At 36.6% G+C, this 21867-nt stretch overlaps 1 protein-coding gene across 1 annotated transcript; it reads right to left on the reverse strand.

Moving 5' to 3' along the window:
- Window positions 1-364: 364 nt before the first annotated feature.
- On the reverse strand, window positions 365-1300 carry LOC101414150 (olfactory receptor 5L1-like). The gene has a single exon (XM_058306399.1). The coding sequence runs from the start codon at window positions 1298-1300 to the stop codon at window positions 365-367; it is 936 nt and encodes a 311-aa protein (XP_058162382.1).
- Window positions 1301-21867: the final 20567 nt, after the last annotated feature.

The following is a 21867-nucleotide window of genomic DNA, read 5'->3' on the forward strand; positions in this document are numbered from 1 at the left end:
TTTCAGAAAGATTCACAGTTTACCTAATAATTACAGAGAAAAAAAGTGTAATTCTCATGAACTATTCACTAGATACATGAAAGTTTTACAGCAACCTAAATTCCCGAGTCTTAGCGGTGCCATTTTCCATATACAGTTTAAAGAAAACAGATTGAAGAAAAGCAAAATATGTAGGCATATTTTGAAATATTCTCAAGCCAACTCTTAGAAATTGAAAAGGCACAGATATATGTGACTCAAAAAGACTCATTTGTAACCACTTTGCTCCTTACTCTTCTCTACACTGTAGCACTACAACCTACCTACTCACACCTCCACAAGAATCCTATTTGGAAATCTGAGTCCTGTTTAAAAAAAAAAGTCTTTAAGAAGATATTTTGGAAGCCACCAATTTACTGAGAGCTGTTTTTACATCCTTGTTCCTCAGGCTGTAGATCAGAGGGTTCAGCATGGGAATCACCACAGTATAGAACACTGTGGCCACTTTATCAGTTTCCAGACTGTAACCAGAACTGGGCCTGCAATAAATGAAAAGGATTGTTCCATGGAAGACAAAGATGGCTGTGAGGTGGGAGGTGCATGTGGAAAAGGCTTTGCGCCTTCCTACTGCAGAGCTCATCCTCAGGATGGTGATGAGAATAAACAAATAGGAAGTGAGGATGACAATGATAGTGACGATCTCATAGAAAGTAGCCACAATAAATACCAGCAGTTCATTCAAAGACACATCGGAGCAGGCAAGGGATAAGAGAGGGGGTAAATCACAGAAAAAGTGATTAATCACATTTGATCTATAAGATGGAATCTCAAGAACTAAACACATATGAATCAGAGAGGATACTGTTCCACAGAAATAACAGACAGACACCAATCCCAAACAGAGCTTCTGGGACATGATCACCATGTACAGCAGTGGGTAAGAGATGGCCACAAAGCGATCATAGGCCATCACAGCCAGCAGGATGACCTCAGTGATCACACAGGTGCAAAACAAGTAGAATTGTACAATGCATCCCGGGAAGGAAATGGCTTTTTCTTTGTCTAAGATATTGGCCAGCATCTTTGGCACAATGGTATTGGAATAGCAGAAATCCACAAAGGACAAGTGGCTCAGGAAAAAGTACATGGGGGTGTGCAGCTGAGAGCTGGCCTGGATCATGGTGATCATGCCCAGGTTGCCCATCACTGTGACTCCATAGATGAGAAGGAAGACCAGGAAGAGGAAGACGCTCAGCTCAGGGAGGTCTGACAATCCCACGAGAATGAACTCTGACACAGAGCTGCAGTTTTCCTTGTTCATGTCACCACTTCATTTGGGGTTGGGGAAAAAAATAAGCTAAAAGTCATTTTCCATTATAAATCAAAAATTGAGTTTTTTCTCTCTCCTGAAAACAGACATGGGAAGAATATTGTAAGTTAATTTAGGAAACAAGATATAGGACATTTCTTTTGGCAAGTTCAGAAGGAGTTCATAAATAGTAGAAAACCAATGCATAAGACTCACAGTTTATTTCAGATTACACAGAAACATTAAAGTTATTGACATCTACAGAATCATATATGATTCTTCGCATTCATCTTCCACATTTTAGGGACATCGAATTATTAGAAATAATTTAAATTATTTTTTAATTAGTTTTATTGTTCTATAGTTTCAAATCCATTTTTCTCCATGTAAGTGATGGAATATTTATTTAAGATTGCTAACCGCCAAGGTTTTGTCTTGTATTGCTATCTGTAGATGCAGAAAATAGCTTTGATACTATGTAATAGCATGTTCTAAAAAACATTAGCATAGTTACGGTGTTCATTCTTCACTTCAGTGTTGGCCAGAGTTTAGTGAATTGGATATCTTATATATCTACCTGTAACTATATAATTTCTTGTAACTATGACCCCAAAGCCCTAAAAATATATTTTGATAAATTAATTTAACAGCTTCCAATCTATTGCAAGAACTAATTAAATATATGAATAGCAATTACTAACAAAAATGCCTATTGATGTAATGCAGCATTATTTATGATATTAAGACTTAGAAGTAAGTTAAGTGTTAAGTAAGAGGGAAATAGTCAAAACAGTTTCACATGTATATATGATTAAAAAAACTATGCAGCTATTGCACGATAATTTTGATAAATTTTTGTTGATCTGAAAAATTACTTGATAATATGGCCAGTTAAAAATAATAAGCATTGTTATAAAGGCAGAATCCTATGCATGCCTACATAAGTTGCATTGTATACTAAATTCTCATAACATCTTTGAAATAGAATCATATTATCTCCATTTTTTAAAGAGGACTATGAAAACTTGTCTGAATTTTCACAAAATATAAATATTTATGAGGTAAGTTAGGAAAGACAGCAGCATTTTTTTTTAATTGGAAGAAGATACCTTTAAGTTCTAGAAAATAGCAAATGGAAATAGAGAATAAGGATTCTCTCTTCCTGACCCTGATTGTACATCTGCAACTATAGATGAATCAGCTGGTTTATTATGGGCAGAAAAGAAAAGGACTAGAAACCAACGCAATGAAGTAGTTCCTCCATTCTTTAACTGATTTAAAATAGGTCAAGAATACAGGCATATAGAAATACCTGCTTGAAAACAAGGAATATTTCTGATGATATGGTTTTCTCTATTCACTCACTTAGAAAATTGAATCAATTACTTTCCTTGAGTTCAAAGAATACAATAATAATGAAAACCTTTTCCAGTTTTTAAGACTAAAGGTTAAAAATCAGAATGTTGCAAACCCATGGAACAGTGGTTCACACTGAGGAATGATTGTTCTCCTCAAGTGTTCATTGGCAACATCTGGAGACATTTTTGGTAATGACAATTGGGTGAAGTGCTACTGGCATCTAGTAGATGGAGGCCTAGGGTGCTGCTAAACATCCTACATAGTATGTACAAGAGGGCCCCTCTACAACAAAGAATTATCTAGCATAAAATGTCTATATGGTAATATGTTTGAGAAGACTTGCTATCAAAAGGCATTTCAAAATTTGTTTCACAAGGTCAAATTGATTCCTCTCCTTTCTACTTCAGAGGTTGTTCACATGCCTGGGGCTATCCATGAACTCTCCTGAATATCTCTTACTGCCACCTTCACCTTCAGCATCTAGGTGACTGTTAGGTGAATCTCAATGCTTCTTTCCTATGTTCCATGGGTGGAGTTAGGTAAATGACCAAAAATAAAAGAGAAATAATACATGCTCCCTATTTTCTTCATACTGTTTTCCTTCTCATACTGAGAGCAATTAGAGGATATTTGTTCTAAAGACTAAATTGTTTCCATTACCACTCTAGCATATTATATAATATGCAAAAAGAAAAATATTTCCATGAAGGAATTCTCAAAAAAAATGATATTTTCTTAAAGCATTCTTTAATTAAAAGAAAACTAAAACATAGATTTGTAAGAAAAGACTCTAATTCAACTCCTTTACAATTTTTTCTTCTTTTACATATGACTATAATTAACCCAATGAGGAGAAAAATGAAAATAACAGTTCAGCACATATCATACACATCATTCTCAAATAACAAAATTTAATTCAAACAACAAACCTGTGGGACACATTGTTTCCTCTGCTTCTGAAGATGCAGTGATGGAAAATGTTACAGGCTTTATATATTTTGTATGTCCCTCAGGTCCACGTTCCTTAAACATTCTGAAATCATCATTTATCTCTGCGGGATAACATGATATCAAGAAAAGTACTCTACCTTGCGACAAACAATTATTGATGGCTATGCAACATAAACAAAGGGAGGGAATTATTCCAATTTATGTAGTATTGTAATACAATACAATTTCTTCCAGAATTCACAGTGAATTGCAGAGCATTTTATGATGCATATGAGCATTGCCTCTATCAGCCAGTGATCACATTGTTGCTATGAACTATATAACATATCTTCCAATGTTGCCCATCTATATTCAAAAGTTCCTAATTTCCTGCCAGACATAGTGTCAGAAATCACACCAGAGTTCTAACAAACACAAGAAAACATTTGTGAGTAATAAGCTTTCTTTATGTAGTATAATAGCAATTAGAATAATATTTGCTTATGTTAATAAGCATTTTCTATGTGCTAATTTCTGACCTAAATACAAGAATCAACTCATTTCATATTTATATGAATAAGTAAAAGAGGTACAGGCAGATGTGACTTGCCCAGAACCACATTAGAAATCACCGGTAGAAAGAGGCCATATGATGTTTTCTGGTTTGTACCACCCATATATCTGCATGAATAGAAGAGAGTCAGAAGGGTTCTGGGATGGGATACTTCCTAGAGGGCATTTTCAATACCAGAGGATATTAAATGGGAATGCCTCAAAGATCTCTCCCAGGCTTAGTTCTAGGCTAGCTACATAAATTCTATCTAATCCAATAGTGTTCACACCAGAGTTTTGTTTATCCTGGATATTCCAAACATTTCAAGAATTTCACAGGTATATCTATCTATAGGTGAATCTATGCCCAAATTCTTAGCAAAACTACATGTGAAGAAGTGGACATGGCTCAATAGAGCATCCACCTACCATACAGGAGATCCAGAGTTCAGTACCCAGGGCCTCCTGGCTCATGTGGCAAGCTGGCCCATGCTCAGTGCTGCTGTGTGCAAGGAGTGTCGTGCCACACAGGGTTGCCCCCTGTGTAGGGGTGCCCCACATGCAAGGAGTGCACCCCGCAAGGAGAGCCGCCCCACAGAAAAATTGCAGCACACCCAGGAGTGGTGCCACACACACAGAGAGCTGATACAGCAAGATGACACAACAAAAAGATACACAGATTCCCAGTGCTGCCTGATAAGAATGCAAGTGGACACAGAACACACAGCAAATAGACACAGAAAGAGGACAATGGGGTGGGGGGAGAAGTGGAGAGAAATAAATAAAACTTTTTTTAAAAAGTATGAACCTAGACACTCTATTGCCATTATTCAACTAAAGGCAATTTTTATAGAATTTAAAACAAACAAACAAACAAACAAAAAGCTATATGTGTTTTCTCCTGTCCCACTTAACACATTTTATAATTCCTCTTCTCTCACTTTACAAAATCAAAATGTTCTTCTTATCCACTCACATACTACCATGATGAGTTGCCCCATAAGAAAACCAAACAAAATAAAAATAATCATCTAAATTAAAAATAAAATGATAACTTGAAATGTTGTTATCCTGAAATTTATTTTTAAATCACAGCACCCTAAATCACAATATGGTTCTCATTTCTTGAAAGATTTATCATATTTTTTTCTGTTGGGGATTGAATCATGTCCCCCCAAAAAGGCATGTCCCAACCCCTGGACCAGTGGTAATGAATCCATCTGTAAGCATGAACTTGGATATTGTTTTTAGTTAAGGTAATAACATACTTAAAGTAATACAGTATGGTCGAAGTCCTTTTAAGCAAAGAAATTAGGCACAGAAGAAAAAGTCAAGTACCAAGGTTTGCCATTTGCCAGACCCAGAATATCACAATCTTCAGGTAGACGGTCATTGTCTTGCTGATGTCTTGATTTTGGACTTCATTTAGCCTCAAAACCATGAGCCAATAAATCCCTATTGTTTAAACCAAATGATTTTTTTAGCGTTTGTTTTAACATCAAGGAAACTAAGTCACTTTCCATTGAAAGGAAAGGCATTAGACAGATATAAGCCTACATAGTGATGTGTTGAAATCAGATATAAAATAGAGTGTTGACAATATTTAACACCTTTTTTTTCTTTTCTTAGTTCATACCCCAAACTTTGCCACAGAGAGCATCCTTACTGAAGGATAAAATCCCATTAGAGCAAAGCCATAAGAAAATCTCTAAAAATCATTGTCTTGATGGATTACCCTCACAATAAGCTGCCTTGCCTATCTATTTATTTTAGGTTTAAGGAGCTTTGATGTGTTTTCAAAAGTTCATTCAAATTAAAATCAAATCTGAGTGGAATTGATTTCATGTTTATTATACATAAATTGAATATTCTAAAAGTGTAACCTTATGCTTTTGATGAAAATGTACTAAAAACACATAATACAATATTAATAATATGTTATATTTGCAAGGTTCAATGAAATAATGGTATTTTGATATTTCCAATTTTGTGGGTTTTTGCATTTTTAAAATAAATTGCCTCTATGTTGAAAAATAACAGATGTTCTTAATTGTCATATGATAAATCTTGGAAAAGTCTTTATGGTATCCTTTCCAAAACTTGAGAAAGTGAATGACTCTGATGACTACATAACAAACCAGTCTAAAACATTCACTCTAAAGCATGTTCACTTAAAACAAAAAGCGCAAAAAATAAAAAATAAAAAATAAATAAATAAAGTAAAAAACAACAACAACAAGCGCTTACTATTTCAGGAGTTACCTGTGCTGTTGTGCTAATATGGTCCAAGTTTGGTAGTCTTGGCTTGACTTGCACATATTTATGATATCAGTTGGTAGTTAAGGGAACTTAATTCTTAAGTGTAGGGGTTAGCTAGTTGTTAACTATAGTCCATTCCAAACTTGAGGTATTTGGAATGATGTCTGCTTCAGGCTGAGAAGGATTGTAGATATTAAAGGGCATAGAAATGGAGTTCTTTTGCTTGCAGTTGAAGATACTCCTTGTTTTTGGGGTAAAGCTGGCCCATCCTCATCATTTTGTTAGTTGTGCATGGCAGACCCAAAGAACTGAAGAATAGGGGGTGACTGAATATCTGCTAGGTTTCAGGAATCAGCCAGCATAGGACAATCTAAAGACTTTAAGTCTCTGAGAAATACACTTAACATGTAAGTTGAAAATTATAGGTTCAGATGAAAGAGTAGAAGAATCATGATTTGGGAATTTGTAAATGAATATAGCTATGATCTATTGAGGATCTAGATTTATCTATATTCACACTGATGGGGTGGTGATTTCATGAGGCTGTGTAGCTTGCCTATGATGTGTGAATGTCTGTAGGTCCCTCAGGAGTACTTTCGTGTGAGACTTTGTTTACTGTGTCAGTTGGTGAAGTCTGGCTGAAATATGCATAAGCATAACATCTGGCATGACCTCCCAACTCATTTTGAAATCTTTTAGTCATAAAAACTATATTTTGTTTCATATTTTCCCCTCTTGGTCAAGGTCTTTCACCAAATGCATTGGTGATTAAAGCATGATAATAATCTCCCGATGTCCGGGGAGCTTATTCCCCGGAGTCATGTCCCACGTTGTAGGGAAGAGTAGTGAGTTTATTTGTAGAGTTTCGCTTAAAGAGAGGCCACATTTGAATTACAAGAAGGTTTCCAGAGGGCAATTCTTAGCTATTAATTTTATGTAGGCTTACTGTCATTATTATAGAAATAAGGTCCATACTTGCAACACTTAAGACTGAGGGCTTAGCATATTGGCCTGTTTTCTATTATTAGACAAGTGTCATATAATACAGAACACTATGTTATCATATTTGTGAAGTAGCATGGCTTTCCCAGGATGAAATTTTAATATTTTGTTAGCTACTGTGTAGGCCTCTATCTATGCAGGAAGCAAACTAATGGCAACCGGAATATCTTTTTATATCCCATGTAAGAATCTAACTATACTTTCTATAAATATATAAGTATATATTATATACTTATATAAATATATAAGCATCTAGCTATAGATTTCAAGATGTTCAAAAGACCCTATCTGTCAGGACACTTGACCATATCCCATCTTTACCTTCTGACCAGTGTTATGTTAAATAACAGGTAGAACTTGAATTATATACTTGCCTTGTCTCTCATATAAAATTCTTTGCATGTACTTTCAGAGAAGCCTCAGAGTACAACAATATACCTCAAAAGGAAATTTGGTTGTTTCTCTGGTATATAGAATTTTCTAAGGATAAAATATGCAGTGTTTCCATAACCCACCATTATCTTAAAGAAGTTTGAGAATTTAAAAAGCAATCATGCATAGCATACAGGATTACCTTACATCCTCCCACTACCAACACTGCATTATTGTATAACATTTGTTACAAATGTTTAAAGAACACCCACAAAATATTACTGTTACCTATAGACCATAATTTACATTTAATGTACTTTTCTACTAACAATTCTATTATTAAGACCATATATTAGTGTTGTATTTTGTTTATAGGTCATGAGAGAATATTCCATGTTTCTTATACTTTTTATTTTTTAACTTTTAAAAAGATAATTAAATTGTATAAATGTTATGTAAAAAATGTAGGGGATTCCAGTATGCCTCACTCCCTACCCATTCCCATACTTTCCCACATTAACAACATCCTTCATTAGTGTGGTACATTTGTTGCAATTGATGGAAACATATTGGAGCATAGCTACAAAGTGTGGATTATAGTTTACATTATAGTTTAAACTCTCTCCCATACATTTTTGTAAATTATGACAAGATATATAATGGCCTGTATCCTTCACTGCAACATCATTCAGGACAATTCCAATGTCCTGAAAATGCTATCGATATTACATGCACACACACACACACAAACACACACACACACACACATATATATATATATTTAGGTTACCCAAATATTACATTAAAAATATAGGGGATTCCCATTCTCATATTTTTGCAGTAAACCACAATCCATCATCCACAGGGTTTCACTGTGTTATACATTCCTATGCCTTAAACGGTCTATCCAAAGTGTTCACACATTTACTCTTGATTTCAACATAGAGTTTTGCTGTTACCACCCCCATCAAATTTAGAAAGTTTTCATAGCTCCAAGAGGAAAAATTCCATACGCCATCATACCCACCTATTGTGTAACCTTCACATTGATATAGTACCATCTTTGCCATTGCTATAAAAAATTTCAATATTATTGATAACTATGGGCCATAAGTTACATTAGTTATATTTTCCTCATCTATCATATTCTAAATCACTTATATTATTGAGATGCATAGTTCACAGAAAATAATTCTTTTATTTTTACTATTAATCACAATCTTCATCTACCACCAAGTTTTCTATGTTAAACAGTCCTTAGATAATTCTCTATTATTCTTTCAATTTAAATTTATGTCCTCAGACTACCCCTTTCAGCCACTGTCACCTTTATACATCAGCAATGTTAGTTAAACTTATTATAACATGTTGCCATTGACTCTATCCATTTCCACACATTTACAATCAACCTTATTAAAAATTCTTCATACATTAAACATCAGCTACGCCATCTCAGCCCTCGTTCTACCTCTTAGTAATTTATACTCTGCAGACTAAAACCATTTAGTTTAATATGGTGAAATTTTCTCATTTTCATCAATTTAAAAGTAAATACAAAATTGGTACTAAACACTTTTGCCTTCTAACAATAAGTGATTGAAATGATTCAGTTCAAAGAAGGGCTGTGCAATAACTGAAAGACAAATTTGCAGAAGAACGCATTCCATGTGGAAAATAATCTCTACACATTATTATTCTGTGTTTTTGACATCCCTGTTTCTCAGACTGTGGATTAGAGGATGCAACATTAGGACCACAAGTGTGAAAACAGAGGCCAGTTTTAGCTGGATACTTTGGAGTTAGGCACACATCAGAGAAAGAGGAATGTGTGATGGAATTTGGTGATGGCAGTCAGGTGTGAGGGACAGGTGGAGCAGACTTTGTGGCACCCACTGGCTGAATGCTTCTACAGGATGGTGACAATGATGAACAAATAACAGGAATGATTGATGAATCTCTCATTAAAGGTGGCAAAAATGAAAGCAGCAACTGGTTAAGATAAGTATCAAAACAGGAGAGCGAGAGAAGTGAGGAGAACTCAAAGAAGTGATTTATTGTGTCAAAAACATGAGAGGATCAATTGAAAGGAGGACATGTGAGTTTCAAGGAACATACTAAACATGCTACTCCCTGTGCCTATGATCCAGTATGGAACAGAGTTTCCCTGTGATGTGACATACTTGTAGCTCACAGGGTTGCAAATAGCCACAAAGTGATCATAAGCCATCACAGCTAATACAAAGGGTTCAGTTACCACATAGATATAAAAGAAAGAGAATTGTACTACATGTCCTAGAAGTGCATATGTCTTCTACAAGTTGTCTCATCAGCATCTTGGGAGCAGTGATGAAAGAATAGTGGAAACCAATAAATTAGATATGACTGAGGAAAAGTACATGAGGAAGTGTAAAAAAGGTTTCAATTTTTATGATCACAATCATTCCAATATTTCCAACAATAGTAACACTAAAAGTCAGAAATTCCAAGAAGAGAGGGACCTACAGTTATGGGAAATCCGAGAAGCCCAGGAGGGCATTTGTGGCCTGAGCAGTAATATTTTCCTCTGCCAGAAACATCTATCCTGTTGATGGAATCTGAAAACCAATCTTGAAAAAGCAGATCAAGAAGAATGATGGATATGTGAAGCATGGTTAACTGTATTAGTCAGTCAAAAGGGGAGCTGAAGCAAAGTACGAGAAATCTGTTGGTTTTTATAAAGGGTTATTTATTTGGGGTAGATGCTTACAGTTATGAGGCACTAGAATCCAACTCAATGTACATTAAGAGATACTTTCTTATCCAAAGTCTGTTGCCATGTATTAAAGCAAGATGGCTGCCAATACCTGTGAGGGTGCAGCCTTCCTCTTTTTTCTTTCCTCTTCATGCGTCCAGATTCTTCTGATCTCAGCTATAGGCTGGCACAGGGCTCATCTCTCTCTTCCCAGGGCTCAGTTTTTTCTGGGATCAGCTGCTCTGTTTTTTTCACAAGGTCAGCTGTAAACTATCAGGCTCATCTCTCTTCCCAGGGGTTCCAGCATCAAAACTAAGTTATCTTCTCTGCTTTGTCTTTTTCTGGGTATCTACTTCTCTGTCTGTCTAATTTCATGTGGGAGTCTGCTTCATCAGCCCACCAAGAGGGCTGGAACTCAACACTGGGTCTCACTCTAATGACATGGTTGAATCAAAGTGCTAATCTTTTTTTTTCTTTTTTTAATTTATTTTTAATTCATTTTTTAAAAATATTACATTCAAAAAATATGAGGTCCCCATGTATCCCCACCCGCTCACCCCACTACTCTACCCATAGCAACATTCTCCTCCATCATAATGACATATGCATTGCATTTGGTGAATACATCTCTGAGCATCACTGCACCTCATGGTCAATGGTCCACATCATAACCCACACTCTTCCACGTTCCATCTAGTGGGCCATGGGAGGATCTACAATGTCCAGTAATTGTCCCTGCAGCACCACCCAGGACAACTCCAAGTCCCAAAAATGCTTCCACATCTCATCTCTTCTTCCCATTCCCCACACCCAGTAGCCACCATGGCCACTTTTTCCACACCAATGCCACATTTTCTTTGATTACTAACCACAATAGTTCATGAATAGAATATCAGTAAATCCACTCTAATCCTTACTCTATTCCTCCATCCTATGGACCTTGGATTGGTTGTGTCCATTCCACATCTATGTCAAGAGGGGGCTTAGATTCCACATGGATGCTGGATGCAATCCTCCTGCTTTCAGTTGTAGGCACTCTAGGCTCCATGGTGTGGTGGTTGACATTCTTCAACTCCATGTTAGCTGAGTGGGGTAAGTCCAATAAACCAGAGTGTAGGAGCTGAAGTCTGTTGAGGCTCAGGGCCTGGCTATCATATGGTCAGTCCAGAGATTCAGATCCCCTACATATATCTTAAACCCCAGCACCACCTACAATTCTGGTAAAGTAACAGGAAAGGCTTGTGAAAAGAGATCACATCTGAGTCGAGCTCCATCACACAGAAACACCAACTCCAAAGAAGGGCCAATTGACATGGCAGTGAACTCCATCTGCCATGACCATAAAACCTGTGGGTCTCTGTAGCCCTCAGAAGAACCAATACCTGGGTTGTATCTACTTTATCAGTCTCTGAGACTCTGCTCAGGTGTGCATAAGGGCAACCTCTCTGATAACCTCCAGGCTCTTTTTTAGAGACTCATAGCCTTATAAACTCATTTGTCCTTTCAATTTCCCCCTTGATTTAGGTCAAAAGTATTTCTAACTCCTGTTATTATACGTAGACAGGGATATTCTGCTGGTCCGAGTTGAACCTTTAATTCAAGGTCATTTTCTAGTTACGTCATCAGCTGGTACTTGGTAGTGATCCCTCAGCGCCAGGGAGGCTCATCCCTGGGAGTCATGTCCCACTCTGGGGGGAAGGCATTGCATTTACATGCTGAGTTTGGCTTCGAGACTGGCCACATTTGAGCAACATGGAGGCCCTCAGGAGGGAACTCTTAGGCACACTGCTGCTCTAGGTCTTGTTCTTATTTCAGGTGCACAGGCTCACAAGCATAGTCATTAGTATCAGGGGCTCACTGTTGGACCCTCATTCCTTCCTGGTCCTTGCTGTTGCACCCGGGGGACTGCCACTGCTACCCTAGGGACCGCAACAGAGCCTCCCTGGCCAGGAGCCCAGCATCCCCCCAGCTGTTGTTTTTAATTATTTCCACTATGAAAATATCCAAACATTTCCATGCACCCCGGACACAAGCCCTGTAGAACTCCCTGTCAACCATATGTCCCCTCTCAATAACATCCCACACCAGTATTCCTCTGCTGCCATTGTTGAACCACTCTGTGATCCAAAATAAAAGTGAAGCCCAATATAATGCCAGGTTCTCTTAATAGTAAAATGGAATATAGCTATGAGTTTAAAGGTTAGATAAAGAATACATATTAATTTGGAAAAATTCTACATCCTATCTTTTTCTTTTCTTTTTTTCTAATTATTAAGCTTATCTTCACAAGAGTTTTAGATCACTGTAATTCATATATACAATATACAGTACTCCCACTTATCCAACATAAAACCTTTTCCCTTCCACAGCAATAATCTTTTAACATATTCATACCATATTTACTGAAACTGATGTACAGATATTGAGATAATAGCAGACATCTCTGATGAGTCTAATGCAATCAAAGGGTTCCAGAGGAACAGATGATTTTACAAACATAATGAATACCTCTTTTTGGAATTCATAAATAATATCAAAATGCCACAATGTCCCATGTGAAGAGGGCAAGATGAGTGTATTAGTCAGCCAAAGTATGCTAATACAAAATACCAGAAATTGGTTGGTTTTTATAAAGGATATTTATTTGGGGTAGGAGTTTACAGAAACCAGATGATAAAGCAACTATTTTCATGTGTTGGAGCAAGATGGCTGCCAACGTCTGTGAGGGTTCAGGCTTCCTGGGTTCCTCCCTTCCAGAGTCTTGCTTATATCTGGGTTCAGTGTTCCTCTCTTCCCAGGGTTTGCTTCTCCTTGGGCTCAGGGTCCCTCTTTTCCTGGGACTTTCTTCTGTTTCCTCTGTGAGCTTATTTCCCAAGGTTCCAGCTTAAGGCTTCCGCTTCAAGCTCCAACATCAAAACTCCAACATCAAAAGCCCTCAACATTGTCCTTTCCCAAGCCTTTTATCTGTGAGCCCCCACCTACCAAAGGATGGGGACTCAGCATGCTAATGATGTGGCCAATTCAAAACCCCAATCATAACTCAATCATGCCCAGGTACAAACCAGATTATAAACATAATCCAATACCTATTTTTGGAATTCATAACCATATCAAACTGCTACACTCCACCCTCTGAATTCCAAAAAGACAGTACAATATTTGAAAAAAACTTAAATCAGTAACAATGCAAGTACTACATCATATCACAATCAATTTAAAGAAATACAGTTCATCTTGGGGCAAAGTCCTGTCTGCTACAGACATCTAAAACTTACAAAAGAGTTTATCCATTTCCAATACACAAATGGGCAGGCAAAGGATAAGCATTTTCATTACAATAAAGAGAAATTGGGAGAGAAACATGAAGCAAGTGTCCTCTACAGTTCAGTAAACCTGCAGGACGTACGCCATTCGATTTCAGCCTGAGAGTTATTCTTAAAATGATGATTTCTACTCCTTGGTGCCTTATGGGAAACCACCCTTTCCATATGCTTGTCCAATGCAATTTTCTTGCTTCCACTCTCATTAAACATCTGGGTGTCAACCAACCTCCAGAACTCACCCTCCAAGAGTGTTGGGGTGATTGCCACACCTTACCCAATCTCTGGGTTAGTCATAACCCCCCTAGCACAGTGACATGAAGACAACATTCCCTGTAACATTTGGCAAAATAGTTCAACCCAATTTGAGCAACGGGTTGACCACCTGGGCTTCCCTAACATTTGGCATGCAGGCTCAACTCTCTCAGAGTGATGAGTTGACCACCTGGCCTTTCCTAATCCATGGGGGACAGGTGAAACCCTCTCAGACCTAAGGGTGCTGACCTTAACAACCCAAAATCTTGAGGAATGTGCTCTATCTTCTCTGTACCCTGGAGTGGCAAAACTCTACCTGAACATTGTATAGGAACATCCACCCTCTTCAATTGCTGGGGCAAACTAACACTTTCTGTACACAAGCATGTGGTTCCTCTCTTGGCCCAAGGCGATATCTTAATTTCAGATCTCAGCCTCCATTATTTTCTTCTTGAAGTTGTTTCCCCTTCAATCTCTCCTTTCTGTGTCCCTTTTATTCCAGGCTGACAGTGGTTTTGTTCATACAGTTCTCTCAAAAACCTTGTTGGTTTAGCATGTAAGAAGCAGGGGTCTGAGCCATCAGACAGTAAGACTTTCCATGAGTCTTTCCAAGATAACTGTATCTTCCATCCTGATTTACAAGTTCCAAGTTTAGTTAAGTCCTCCAAAAGGGCACTTTCATCTGGGAGCTTGATCTCCAGAGGTTTGGAATTTCCACAATCAGTTTATGTTTTCTTTGTATCTGACAGTTCAGTCCTCAGCATATCTCTCTCATCTAGCATTTTGCTATAAGCTGCAAGCAGAAGCCAAGCTACATTCTCTGGGTATACTTTTGAAATTTTTTCTGCTAAAAACCCAGGCTCACCATTTTCAAATCCTGTCTTCCATAAAAACTAGGAGTTAATCTTACTCCTCCTCTGCAACATTAAAACATGGTTCATCTTTCCCCCAGTTTCCAATACTAGTTTCATCATTTATTTCTAAGGCATCATAAATGGTCTCTTTAGCATCCATATTGCTATTAACAGTCTCTTCATAGCTATCTAGACCTTTCCTATCAATCATCTCACAATTCCTCCAAAAAATACCCCTTAACCATTTATAAAACCATTCCAGCATTTCAGTAATTGCAAAAGTACTTTCCCACTCCTCGGTATCAAATTCTGTATTAGTCAGCCAAAAGGATGCTGATGCAAAATACCAGAAATTGGTTGGTTTTTATAAGGGTATGCATTTGTGGTAGGAGCTTACAGAAACCAGGCCACAAAGCATAAGTTACTTCCCCCACCAAAGTCTATTTTCACGTGTTGGAGCAAGTTGGCTGCCAACACCTACAAGGGCTCTTCCAGGGTCTTACTTCTCTCTGGGTTCAGGGTTCCTCTCCATCTCAGGCTTTCTTCTGTTTCTGCTGTGAGCTTACTTGCCAGGGCTCCACCTTAAGTCTTCAGCATCAATTCCAACATCAAAACTCCAAGATCAAAACTCCTCAACTCTGTCCTTTGTGAAGACTTTAATCTGTGATTAAACACCCTAATGACATGGCGCAATCAAAACCCCAATCATAACTCAATCATGCCCAGGTAACGACCAGATTACAAACATAATCCAACATCTATTTTTGGAATTCATAACCATATCAAATTGCTTCAGTAATAGAAAATAGACCTTTTTCATAATTCTTATAGCTGTTAAGCGTCTAAGACAGGAATATCTACAATTTCAGAAATAGAATTACTAATTCATATTACTTTCTCAAGAATTACAAAACAATTCTGTTCATGCTCTGAAATGTAATTTAAAGACTTAGAAGTATAGTAAATATTAAATCAAACAAGTTGAGTGGTAACAGGTAAGCAAATCCTCATGTAAAACATGCCCATCTCATTGAACTTCATGAGTTCTGGAGTGTACATGAAAGAACTATTTATGTCTTTCTTACATAAAGTAATGAAAATATCACAAATATTACCAGAAACATACTCATATTATAAAATATTTTCATTACTTATCTGAAGTTCAACTTAAATTCGGCATCTTGTATTTTTATTTGGTAAATCTGGTGACCCTGTGCACAGAACAACTGATAATCTCAGATTCACCAACTCAAAAGACAGGGACTTTCCTGGTTTTACTGCTGTAAATTCCATAACAACAATCCCCTTAGTCAGTTTCCTAGAATGAAGATTCTTTATTAGACTATCACTTCTGGCAGTCATCTCTGGCTCTGCAACCCAAGAAATATGTTCCAGATGTTTTAACACTGAAGGCCTGCAGTCCCAAGCAAAAATAAAAGTTTCCAATGGTCCTGTCTGTTCAGTATCCAAGGATTTAAGGAAATATCAGAAGACAATCTTTTTGAGACAATCTTTATGATTATAAAATTCCTTCTTAGTGCCCTATTTCTGGCTTCCTTAACGTCAGCACTATAAATATTCTGGGCTTGAAAACACTTTGTTGTGGATAGGTTTTCTTGTTTTGTACCATACTTAGCAACATCCCTGACCTGTTGCACCCCACTCAGTCAGGAAAAATAAAAATGTCACCAGACATGGTAAAATAGTTGTAAGTGTCTATAATCACCCTTAGTTGAGAATCATTCCCATATTTCCTTGTCTTTGTTAGATTTTAATATTTCTAGTGTCTGAAGTTGACTTACAATCAATGTGCATCTTCACTATCATGGTTTCTTTTCACCCAAATAATGACCACTATGTAGATTTTTTTTTAAGTGTTATCTTCAGTCCAGGACATAAGTATCTAACATCCTCTTCATTATAATCTCCTTCCAGTTTTATTTTATCTTTTTTCCCTAATATATTTTCCATGCTCTAAAATCTTATTTCATGAGAGTTCTGTGTATTTTCTTTCTCCAGAAGGCTCATCTAATTCATTTCATGCAAATTTTATTTTAACTACCTGCCTACTCTCCCTTGTAAAACTCTTCTAGAAGTTCACAGAAGCAAGAAGAAATATAATGCTGAAAACTCTCAGATCAGGGCCTTTCTATTCCTCCTACTCCCAGGAAATGTTTGTTCAGGACACTGCACTTATTTGTTTGTTTCTTTCTTTCTTTCTTTCTTTCTTTCTTTCTTTCTTTCTTTCTTTCTTTCTTTCTTTCTTTATTTAGGTTATTGTCTTTATTTTTTTTCCCAAATTCTACTCAATTTATTCTTTTTTTTTTAAAATATTACATTAAAAAAATATGAGGTCCCCATTCACCCCCACCACCCCCACCCCACCACTCCCCACACAGTAACACTCTCCCTCATCATCATTACACATCCATTGCATCTGGTGAGTACATCTCTGGGCATCGCTGCACCCCATGGTCTGTGGTCCACACCATAGCCCACACTCTCCCACGTTCCATCCAGTGGGCCATGGGAGGACATACAAAGGACACTGCATTTAAAGAGCTATGCTAAGCCAGGTCCTCTACACAAATCTCAGTGGAAAAAAATCTGCTTCCTCTTCCCAAAATATACAGATATATAATATTTACAATAGCTGGAAATTTCACAAAATGATTTTTCCCATGAAGAAATACTTACCAAAAGCATATACTACATGCCTTAAGTATAAAAGAAAATCCATATTTTCTCAGACTTTGCAGACAAGAGACAGTCTACTTTCTGGCTCTGGAGAGCTTCTTTTGGTGAGATGTTAACATTCCTATATTTACTTCCAATTCCTGTGGCACCAGGACCCTAAATAAATCTGTTACCTTATTATCCAGAACTCTCAAAGAAAGCAATTAATTTTAACTACTGTTTTCTGCTGTAATTTGAGTTCCTTGGAATTCCTGAAGGAAAACAGCAATTTTAGAAATATTTTATATGATCTTAGCCAAAGACTTAAAATGTTTTTTCACTGTGCTCCATGATCTTGCTATAAACAACTCCCAAAATTGCTGTATAATAAGGAATCACAAAAGAAGTTATCTTTTTAATTTACTCAAAAATATTTCTTATGTGTCTTCCATGTTCCTTTGCAATTCATAATTACTCCCTCAGTGATACTAACCACACTGCGAAAGTGGGAAAATCCTGCCTTGAGGTCCCTCTGCTACTTAGTTGTCTTCTGCCAAGGGTGTTGTGTAAAGTGTCTCTTCATGTACAATAAGGACAGGAGAACATAATATATTGGAAATTAATTTTCTCAGTGTCCACAGACAAAGTTACATCTGGGGCTGGAACAAGTATTATTCAGTGTGTAAATATGAATGACTCCAGTTATAGGTGCATGTCCAAGTACCTAAAAAGGCATTCAAGTGCTTCTCTCCTAACATTATTCATCTCCAATATTCTGTAAAAATTTTAGGTTCATAAATATCAAATATATATATATCTATATATATAATCTTAGTTTGTTAATGACAAACACTACACCACACTGGTTGGCCTATACATATACTAGAGTTTTATCATCTCACAGCATGATGGATTGAATATTGTGCCCTTGTCTGGTCATATCCTTGATATATGTGCCCATTCTGATGGATGTGGACTCACTATAAATAAGATATGTCCAAAGTGAAACAGAAAAGCTGTGGCTCAACTGAACCTGAATTGGGCTATAATCCAGATTACTGGAGTCATTTATAAGCAGAATGAAATTCAGACACAAAGAGAGATAGTCACAGAAAACTGTAAGATCCAATGGTCAATGGAATGTTGGAAGAGAAAACATTGTCAAGTGCTACCATGAGCATTGTCATGTGGTAGAAAATATAAGACTCACATCTGCAGCCAGTCAGGCCCAAAAGTTATGGTCTTTAGGAAGAAAGCATATCCTTGCTGATGCCTCGATTTTGGACTTTCTCTAGCCTCAAAACAGTGAGCCATTAGTCTGCATTATTTAAGCCAACCCACTGTATATAATTTGTTTTTGCAACGAAGAAATTAAAAGACATCATTTTGAAGGATGTAAGTCCAACATCAAGGCATCAACAAGCCACTCTTTCCCCTGGAGTTCCAATGACAGCAATCATATATCATAGAGATATCTCTCTTTCTCTCTCTGGCTTCCCTTTGTTCCTTATGACTTCTCTAATCTTAACTTCTTCTATTTAAAACACTTTCAGTCATAAGGATTAAACTTATGGTAGTCCTTTATAATGTTTGGCTACCCTAAATAGTATCTTTCGAAATCCTATTCATAAAGAAGTCCACACCCTGATTTACCTAAACATATTTTTTTAAAAAAACTATTTAATAGTGGGTACATAGTCACAAAATGCATATTAAGAACATGTCCTTTGTAGGGTACATAATTCAATGTCCTATTCTACATATCTGCACATTTGTGTAATGGCTCATTAAGCTCACTGATTTCAACCATCAAAAACTACTGAGATATGAACCCTTGTAGGGAGACTTATCTAACTCCTCCCACCAAATTCATATTCTTTGATAGTCATGATTTTTGTTCATCATCCATTTTTTACTTATTTCTGAGATCATAATGTGTTGTACTTATCTGTTTATAGATTTATGTGGCCTTTTCTCCAAATTGAGTGTGGGTTCTTAGAGATCACAAACTATTTCTCTTTCACCTGTGCAGTCTCCTTACCCATTTCTATGTCTTCCCAAGTGTTGCTGGAACTAATTTCCAGGTTCGTCGTGAATTAAACAAGCAAGCAGAGATTTACTGTAAAGTGAAAAAATGAAAGAACACACTCAGGACGTGAGTGAGGGAACTCTCACTAGTGAAGAGGTGCCCCCAGTGATCTGGGGTGGGGTTTAAGGAGGTATGAAATGGGAGGGTCTTTTTGCCTTGTGACTTTAGTTGGTAACAAAAGGGTTAGGACTATTGAGTTCTGTTCTCTTCCATTGGGCAGAAACAGATGCTATCACTTATTTTATGAGTTTTACACATCCCAGCTCAGGTCTGACTGCTCACAATAACTCAGACCTGGCTCCCCACAGGGCTTTTTGTTGCCCTTGAGATGTTGTGCTCACTGCTCCACTTCCCTTTCCCAGTTCCCTATCGTTATTGCAACAGAACTCAGCCTCATTTTTTCTCATTTGAAAAAGTAGAGAAAGCTATAATGCTCTTCACATTAGGAGTAAAAACTTAAATTGTTCAAGTCCATGTATTAATTGTTGCAGCCAACCTGGGTCCCCAGTCTTATCTTCTAGTTTTCTCATCTTGTTTTCCTATATTGGCCTTCCATTATTAGAGTAAAAGTCAAATAATCATAACTTGAAAAGCATTCATACATTGAAAAGCTATTAAAATTCAAATTTAAATTATAATAAAATATGAACTCATTATTTTTTTCCTGACAGATCGGAATACTTACCATATTCATTGATTTTAAGATATATTTTCATCCATGACTTCTCTGAGATTGTATCTGTTTTACAATTGAGAGTTAAAAAAATATATCATAGATTCACATGGTTTATTTTTTGGACTTGTTTAACAATGGTGAATCTTATATAAGTTTAATCATGAGATAAGAATGGATATAAAGAAGAATAGTGCACAGTGAGAAACATCTCAGAGACAGTGTTCCTGACACTTGGACACAGTGTCCCCATCTATCTAATTAGGATAGTAATGAGTTTGCTAAGTAGTAATTTGAGAATGAATTGAGATTTATTCTTTCCAATGTTGTATCTTTTAAAATAAATGTGATTGATGAAAATTGTGACCACAGAGTTTAGGTGGATTTGTCTAAAATCACAGTGACACAGGCAAAACTTGCAATAGAATCTGTAGTTTTGTCAGTGTTTTACTTTGTTTGTATATTCTTCAGCTAAATATTATCCCTTATTGAACAAAATATGAAAATAAACAAATAAAAGCTTTATTGTTGTTACAGTCATACCTTGGGGATATTGTGGTTTCAATTATAGACTACCACCATAAAGCAATCACAAACACGTAAATCATATGACATTTTTGGTTTCCCAGTGCATATAAATGTTATGTTCACACTACATTGTCGTCTATTTAATACTCAATAACACTATGTCTCCAATAAGTATGTATGTAACAATTAAAATGTGAAACAGAGACACCATATGAGTGCATGCTTTTGGAGAAATGTACAGATAGACTTGTTCAATACACGGTTGCCACGAACCTTCAATATGTAAAACCATGCAATATATGCAAAGCACAATAAAGCAATGAGGGATGTATATATTGACTCTAAGAGTTTAAAATGCAGCTTGAATGAGGAATAAAACATTCTGATCTACCTCTAATTCCTACCTTTGTAAAGATTGTTCTGATTATAGTGCAAATATCATTAAAGGATACCAAAATAATTAAAAATTGGTTGTATGAGAACAAAATTTCAGAATGTGGATTATTTTAACCCTCAGTCTCTTTCTTTAGTTCTTAAATAAGTGTTGTATTAATACATTTGAGTCAGTTTCTGATTGCCTAAATATCATTTTTTTTTGCTGGTATTGATTTTCCTTTTCTTTTTTTAATTAATTTTTTTCTTAAAAATAGGTTTAGATTACATAAATGTTATATAATCACATGTGCCCCTTTCCCATCCTCTCCCATACTTTCCCGCATCAACAACATTCCTTATTGGTGTGGTATATTTGTTAAAATTGATCTACACGTATTGAAGCATTGCCTACTAAATAAGATGAACTTTTACAGAAAAACATTTGCAAGTAACCCTCCAGTGTGTTCCAGTTCATGGTGATGTTTAATCTGTGTCTAGTTTGTGATTGTCCTTCTCTCACTGAGAGTATTGTCCCCAGCTAGAGTCTTAATACAGTTCTGTCCATGTAACAATATGGCAATGATTAATAGAAGAGAGAAGGTAT

The sequence above is a fragment of the Dasypus novemcinctus genome, chromosome 10 (genome assembly GCF_030445035.2).
Source record: "Dasypus novemcinctus isolate mDasNov1 chromosome 10, mDasNov1.1.hap2, whole genome shotgun sequence".
Lineage (NCBI taxonomy): Eukaryota > Metazoa > Chordata > Mammalia > Cingulata > Dasypodidae > Dasypus > Dasypus novemcinctus.